Here is an 8,261-nt window from a genome sequence, read left to right as displayed (position 1 = left end):
TTTGAGTCTCATAGATTTTCTCTGACAGTTTTCTTTTTTTTAAATATCTTTTTAAAATGTACTCTGTTAAAATCTCTTTCCTGGCCCCACCTTTGCCCTTTATGATATAATGTCTACATGGTTTCTGAGAGCTTTTTGTAATTTTCTGGATTTTTATTTTTTTTTAAGGTTTTAAATAGTTACTCTGTCCACCACAGTGTCCCATGGAATGTCACTTTTTTTCATATTGTCTCTCTTTTTTTTAAACGGGTAAGTTCGTGGTAAGACCAATGAGCTGTGAGCAGCGAAAGAAGCAGGCACACTGACTGGCTGTCTATGTGGTCCCGCCTCTCTGTGGTTTTGATGCGGAACAATACAAAATGTCTCATGCTTGGATTCCGTTAGGCGCTCTGTCCATCCGCCAGTTTTTCCCAGAAGAGGGGAAAAAGAACGACAGCTCCTGCACAGCCCCAAGAAACGACCTCACTTCCATCCAATCCCTCTCTTTTTCGTCTTCTTCCTTCCCTGGTCCCTTCAAATGGCATGATTGCTGTAGCTGACATATGTCGTCTTAGTTGATGAAACTGTGTGATTTTAGAATGGGATGGGTGAAAGATGAAAAAATTATGATTAAAAAAAAAAAGATAAAAGTCAAGAAAGACATTGAGAATAAAAATGAGTGTGGAAAAAATGGAAGAGAAGAGACAGATTGGCGGAAAGGGAGAGGGGAAAAGGAAAGGAAAAAGGAAAGGACAGTTGAGAGCAGATTTTGGCCACAGATGGTCACGTAACAGTGTCACAGAAACAAAGTACACCTGAGTAGTTGGGGCTTTTTGTCAAACCCATTATGTCCTGTGTCCCCTCAAGCGTTCCATGGTAAATGTCAATGTTTTTGCACCAACCGCAGGCCTCTAACTGCTCAGTTGCTATTCGCTGATGCTTTCACACAACATTTTTTTTTTGCTGTCTTTCACGTGTTTTTCACACACTGCGGGAATAATGGAAAAAGATTCTTTCAAAAAAAAAAAATCTATTAAAGAAATGAGTGTTAGTGTATGCAGCTCTTTTTTTCCTTTTTTCTCAGGAAGGGGAAATTGCCCGCAGGTTTTTATTGATATTTAGTGAAAAGCACTTTCAGGGAAAATGTCAGGTACTGTATATAGAAAGCGGAGACTCTTACTCTGAGCTTGCCTTTCCCCTGTCGCTGATGTATTAATACATTTAGTTCCTTGGGCAATATGGAGCTTAACCATTTGCAAAGTTCTAAAGAGATACAGTTAGGAGATGACTAAGCTGTTTAAGTGTCGGTTAAATGAATGAACTGTGACCCGCTTCCTTTTCTGATGCTGATAAAGTGCTGACACAGGAACAGGGTTTGTCTTTCATACGCCTCCATATAATATTCATAGAATGCACAAAAACACATGCACAGTCAGGCTGAGACACACGTGTTCATATAAAAAACAGATTTAAAAAAGCGTGCAGAAGTGCATCTATTAAGAGCACAGGAACACCCATAGAAACTCATATCTATTGATTGATTTGAAACTCAAGCAAAAGCCTGCCTGCACACTCCTATCGCGTCGTCAGCAGATTGCTGACATAGAAGAACCAGCTCAACATAAAACAGAGCCTTTAAGTGAGTGAACATCGCTTCACTGTCAGAGCTCGGAGAAAACGCGCCATGCTGCTATGAAGAAAAAAAAACCTGTCAATGCTGTGGCTGATTAGCCAAGCAGAAAAAGCCTGGCGTGAAATCCATTTTCAAATTGAAATTAATCTTTCTTGCTTAATTCAAGCGACACAAAAGCTTCATGCAAACTGTGCATGTAAGCACAATTGTGAAGGCAGGGAAATGGGAGCTTGTTTGTATGATACTTTGCTCACACAACATGCATTCAAACAAAAACGATTCTGTTACTACCAGTGTACTGGCAGAGGGAGATAAGCTTTTAAACCGAACGACTACCCAACCCTTTGCGACAGTTCTACACTTTATGTGTGTGTGTGGAGTTGTGCGTGTATATTATATGTTTATATGTTTTTAGGTACAAAGCTCAAACTAACGATTGTTGCTGATCTAATTCAGCCATACTGTGTGACGAATAATAGCGTCAGCATATCTTAATTGGGTTTTTTGGACATTATAGGTTTGGTTATTGTTTGTTTTAAATGTAAATTTGATATAGTTTATATGTATAATTATAAAATCTTTGTGTTCTCTTACTCACTGTTGGTCTCCATGCTCTCACACAGCTCGGTCTTAACCTCTCCGTTGGGCCGGTCTCCCTTCGGGGCCAGTTTCCCTGACATGGTGGCAGCTGTCACGATCGCCTGTATCATCATGCATTCAGACAGAAAGCTTTGAGTGAAAAGGGACGATATTTCAGCAGGATAAATCCTATTTAACAAGAGTGGAAAAAAAAACACCAAAACAAACCAATCAAGTTGTAGAATGCATGACAGAATTGTTAAATAAAAGGACTTTTTTCTTCTTCTTCTTTTTTTTTGGCTGATGTCTGCTCACCTTAAAGCTGCGTTTTCGTTTGGGTACGTTCTGTTCCGGGTGGAAGAGGATGATGTAGACCTTGGGCATGTAGAGCATCCCCAGAGACACAGAGGCAGACAGGCTTAGAGAGATGGTCAGGGTGGTAGTTTGGATATACATCTAGAAGGAGAAACCATTTAAAGAAGGTAGAGAGTCATTCATCACTTTTCAGCTTGTCAGAGATAGTCTGTCTCATCCTCAAACTACAGAAAATGTCTGATGAGGGGAAGAGGAGGACAGATGGGAAGAAGGGGGGGGGACAATGAGTAAAGGATGGTCTAACAAGAGCAAAATTAGTTGAAAATATGTGTTATGACAGCTACAGTAACACATAGGCAGGTAGATCAAGCGGTATATGAAATGATGGCACGGTTGAAGTTGCTTAATTGCCCGCGTGCTGCAAAGCTTGTCTCCGTCTAAGATAGTGAAATGGTGCTCAGCTTTTTTTTGGCAGGCTGAAGCACCAGATGGGTGTGATTTAAGGTATCAGGTGGGTTGATTATGACAGAATTTGAACTAAATCCACTTACAGAAGATTTTTTTTTGAAGAGGTTGGATGAAGTTTGGCCCACATGGGACCCTATAGGGAAAGGAAACTCAGCTTTTTAGGGCTTGAGCTCCATAATAAGAGCCTCTCTGGTTTTTATTCTTTTGATCGACTGCAGTTGGATGTCAAACAGAGAAATGTAGAAAGATATTGTCCTGTATTGTGGACAAGCTGGCAGGCACTAGCTTAAGGACAGTGTCAGCAGATTCAAACATGGATATGATGAGACATACTTTAGGCGGACAGTCAAACATGTTGGGTACTGAACTGGACAGTTTTCTGAAAGCACATCAATTCTTCCTGGTAACTTTGAGGTCAGTTACAACGAAAAAAAAGAAGACAGCCAGGGAGATATACACTGAACTGGACTTAGCGCTAGTCCTTGGGTCCTTAGTGAGTTTCAGAGAGTGGTTTGGAGGAGGACAGACCTGACACGGCTGACAAGCTCTCAAGACATGGGGCTTATCAGGCGAGCACCGTCTACGGCACATACAGTAGAGAGAAAGACAGAGGAATGAGGGAGGAGATGGTGAGATAGAATATGAGAAATAATAGTAAAAGGCCAAAAAGTGAAGACAAAGGGAAGAAAAGAAAGAAACAGGAAAGAAGAACTGGTGTTTGGGGGGATGGGGCAAGTTGGGACACACTGATGCAGTGGGAGAGAACAAAAAGAAAAAAGTGGCACACTAAAGTGTCAAAACGTGCAAAGACCCACTGGTACAGGCAGCACTGGTAACTACAGCCTGACAAGAATAAAGAATGGAAACAGAGATTGAAGCTGCACTTTGACCACCTTTTTAAAAATACACTCCAGTAGGGCCACAGTTTCTCCCAATGTAACGTTTGAGTCACGACTGCTGACCTCATTTTCATGAGGACAGCTTCTGAAAACAGTCAAGTCATATATTTATGACATACAGAACAGATGACAAAGAAGTGATAATGTATCCCTGTGAATAAAGGGCTCCGCAAAGGAGACATGATTAAATCACTGTTTTATCACTGATAAAACACGCAAGGCACATACAACATGAATACAGACATGTGATACCGACTGGAAATCTACAACAAGGGACACCCGGTTATGGAGACTAAATGAAACAATCACTGTCATTGTGTGAGGTGGGAAAGATTAGCCAAGATGTTCTTGGCTTACATTTTGCCAGTTTATTTCAGAATTCATTTTAGGCTTAAAAACTGCAAATTAGCTGTAAATAAAAAGTCTTTTTGGGTGCTGCAGAAATCTGGAACATAAAAGCTTCTATATCAGGCCAGAGCAGCCTTGACTGAATGTTTAAACATGCTTAGAATAAAATGTTTGCGTACCCAAAAGAACTTAAAAAAACAAAAAAAACAAAACTAACAACCATAAAAGAGCTCAGTCAAATAGACAACCATGAAGAGAAGTATTTAGTACTTGTCAAAGGTGATTTACATTTTTTGACAAAAACATTATCAATACATAGAAAGCCGCTATATCGGCTCATGACAGTGAACTTCCAATAGATATGTGTGGATTGTGTGTCTGCTCTGGTCCGTTACGGCTACTTGCACCCTCGTCCCTCAACACCCACAGGCTGTGTTTTTAGTGCATAGCACGGATTGAACAGCCGGTAAGCTGGTGTGTCGAGACAAAGGAATACCCACGGTAATTTTAAAGATTCACTCGCAACAGCGCGAGATAATACGATGCGGTATAAAACTAGAAACCTTATAAACACATAAGCAAACACAGATACGGTCATTTTCTGAACCGTCACAACAGAGTGTTTTATTTTTAAAATGTCTGATGTCTGACTTCTCATTCATTTTCGGAGGTACATTTTATGTGCCGTGCTCCAAAAACAGAAGCCTTGCGTATCTTCTACAGAGGGCCGGAGCTGAAACGCAGCAGAGCCAGTGGAAACACACACATGGAATAAAGTAGAATCAAATGTACTGCTGTAACAGAGCTGAGACGGACGAAACGCATCTGGTGGAATTTGGCCTTTGGAACACTTGTTTGACGATGTGCTGGTGGACACAGTCAGCAATGTAATTCTACAATCAGAAAGTAATAAATGTATTTCCAGGTCTACAGCAACAACATTAGATACCGTAACCATAAGTCTTACAATGTCTTTAAAAAAAATGTAAAATAATAATAATTATATCAATCATTCAGAAGAGCGAAAATGTAATTCTTTTTAAAATGAACTTAAATTCTGGTAAAACACACAGGTGGCATATACGATAGCTAGTCAAAAGGAAGAAGAGTCCAGGGCCAATCAACTGGATAAGCACATATATGCAGATACAGGCATACAGTCTACAGGAGTGTACAAGAAAATAACATACTGAAGATTCATTGGTTTTTTCTGATTGAAATTGCTATGGCAGAATAACAGAGTGGCTTTGCCTGCAGCTCCACTACAGGCTCTGCTGGAGTTTACACTTCTTCCCATCTGTTGTCTTCCACACAGACCTTCATTCAAAATAAAGAAACAACAGAGAGGAACCTCACATCAGCAGTCGAAAAAAGGGCTAAAATATGCATGAGCATAAGGAAACGGGTGTATTTGTGTTGTTACTTTCTCATATTCCTTGCCAACAACTTGCACTCGAATAGTACTGATACAGGGATCAGTGTGACGACAACAAAGAGGAGCAGATGGACTGTTTTCTGTTGGAGAATGATCAGTTTGAAACTGAGATAGTGGAAGAAATATTGAAAGAACGTCAAAAGGAGGAATTTAAAATGGAATAACCTGCAGGAAAAAGTAGAATCCTCAGATATTTCCTGAAGCTGTGAACTTGCTTTAAGGGAATCACCAGACAGTTTCCTGATAGCTGCTTCCATTACATTTAGCCTTTAGTCCAACGTCGGGGCTTCCAGCTGTTATTTACACAAAGACACAATAAAGACTCAAATTGTCCTCCACCTTCCTGTCAGAGGCTGATAATGGCTAAAAAAATGTGTGTATTGGGAGAGGTCTATTATCCCAAAAGTCACACTCTGAAAGTAGACGATTAGCTGCAGGCAGCTGCACAGAATGTGTTCCCTTAAGATTTAAAACATTTACAGACAGGGATGCTTTGGTCCGTGATGGAAGGAGATTGAGGCGGAGGAACAGTCAGTCAGTGACAGAAGCTTTTAACACCTGAGGATAAATATTGGAAGGACAGGAACACAACAACTCTTTAGGTTCTAAAGTAAAAAAACAAACAAAAAAAAAACAGTTTTTGGTCAGTGTAGGAAACTTCTCTGCTGACAAGGCAGGAGCAGTATTATTGTGCTCTCGAGGGCTCTTTAATTTATTATGAGTTCATGGAAACACTGCTCATCTAAGGATTTTCCTCTATTAGACACCTTGTTATTTTTCAATTAGTGCTCTTTAAACAGACATTTAGTTCAACACAGACCTTATTAGAAGGTAGATTATCATCAATCATGTTTCACTGTGATTGCTGTATTTTTATTATGCACACATTTTCAAAATGGTGTATTTTTTAAATCACGTTTAATTCTGTTATATTTATACCATGTTTTATAGTGAGAGAAGGCATGTTGATCACATTTTTATTGTTAATAGGGCGCCACACAAATGTCAAGGTTTAAACCGGAGAGTACCCTTAAAGTAATCAAAGAGAAATAATAAGACAGATTGAACAAAAGTGACTGGAGAACCCAGCAAAGATGAACTAAAGATGGGACGGCACCGAACAAACCTCGCAACAGGCCGTTGCCCCTGGCAGCCGGCCCCCACAAAAAAACTACTTCAAACTAACCTAGAGAAAACAAGACAGCCAAATATATGACTACTGGGTATCTATAGCACTTAAGCAAAATAAAAAACACAATATCTGGAAAGAGAAGAGGAGAGCAACAAGTTCCTTACCTTTCAACAAAAAGCATGTTATGTTTATGCATGTGAGTGACAACGAGCTTTCTGCACAACCTGCCCCTTTAAATCACCTTCTTCTATCTGAGAGATAATTGCAATCAGGTGTGCAGCTGACAGAGGGAGGAGGGAGACCAGAGAGAGAGAGGGTGCTTCTCAGTTCTCTTATTTGCATCGAGCGTCATTGGGTGGATCCCAAGTGTCCTATTTGCAGTCTCCTCGGTCCTCGGCCGAACCAGAAGTAGTTCCAAAGCCGCCATGTTGAGGATCGTCCCAAAGCTCTTATAGCGAACGGAGGAGAGAGGATCGAGGAGAGAGGAGGCTGATCCGAGGAGCAATGACCAAGGAGACACGAGAGCCTCTTTTCACTGACAGACACGCCCCCTTCTCGTATATCACTCATTGATTGGACGCTGCACAGGATCAGACTTCAGTGAAACTTCTCAACATGAGCAGAGTTTAATACGGGAGAAAAGACGGACATTAAAAAGAGGCTAAACGGAGCGTGGGACATTTAAACAGATTATGAACATCAGTGAGTTTGTAAAGAGTCGCTCTGTGATGAGCTGGGATTAAAAAGAGTCTGATGAAGAGGAGTCCGTTTTATATTCTCACTTATTTATCTTCTGAACGTTTCATCATTTAGATTCTAATCAATCATTTTCAGTATCCTGACACATAAATATCTGTTTATAAAATACAGAGTTGGTTGTCTAAATACAGGCTAGGTTCAGTCCAAACTGTTTAATAATAATAAATAATTATAGACAATTCAAAATGAAATCTTTTAGTCAGTAGAAGCTGTGCTTTTGGTTATGAGTAGACTGCAGGTTGTTCTTCAGGTGTTTTTTTATCAGGTAAAGACACTAAACACTGTAACTGTGTGTGTTTGATTAGAAATAATACAGCGTGTGTGTTTGATGAGAAGTAATACAGTGCGTGTTTGTGTGGACATAAACAGCTGTTCGGCTGATTGACAGCTGAACGTGATCAGCTGATGTCGCGTCATGTGACGCTGTCGAGGAAACGACGTCTCATGTGTCTTAAAGCTGATTTCCTCGGTCCTCTCTCCTCGGCTTCGTTTCGGCTTCGTTTCCTCCGTGCATCTCTGGTGGGCGGGACTAAGGCGCAAGTGGAGGAGACAACTCGAAGGACACTCGGTGCAAATAAGGGACATGAGATTGAGCCATTGAAGTTGCCTTCTCCACTTACGTCTTTGTCCCTCCCACAAGAGATGCATGGAGAGATGCATGGAAACAAAGCAGAGGAGAGAGGAATGAGGAAATCAGTTTTAAGAGACATGAGA

General features: G+C 40.6%; 1 protein-coding gene across 3 annotated transcripts in view; it reads right to left on the bottom strand.

Moving 5' to 3' along the window:
- Positions 1 to 316: 316 nt before the first annotated feature.
- The window catches only part of grm8a (glutamate receptor, metabotropic 8a), a 216,077-nt gene continuing 208,132 nt past the window's right edge, over positions 317 to 8,261 (bottom strand). For 2 of the 3 annotated variants that reach the window (XM_079334721.1, XM_079334720.1), the window contains 3 exons: positions 2,507 to 2,647; positions 2,211 to 2,313; positions 317 to 563 (listed from right to left, as the gene is read on the bottom strand). In XM_079334721.1, the coding sequence (XP_079190847.1) occupies positions 514 to 563; positions 2,211 to 2,313; positions 2,507 to 2,647 (294 nt within the window). In that variant the 3' untranslated portion in view covers positions 317 to 513. Of the gene's footprint in view, positions 564 to 2,206; positions 2,314 to 2,506; positions 2,648 to 8,261 lie in introns of all 3 variants that reach the window. The other variant, XM_079334722.1, reaches the window with a different exon arrangement.

The sequence above is a fragment of the Symphodus melops genome, assembly GCF_947650265.1.
Source record: "Symphodus melops genome assembly, chromosome: 22".
In the NCBI taxonomy this organism is placed as follows: domain Eukaryota; kingdom Metazoa; phylum Chordata; class Actinopteri; order Labriformes; family Labridae; genus Symphodus; species Symphodus melops.
This window is presented reverse-complemented; position numbering and strand designations above follow the sequence as displayed.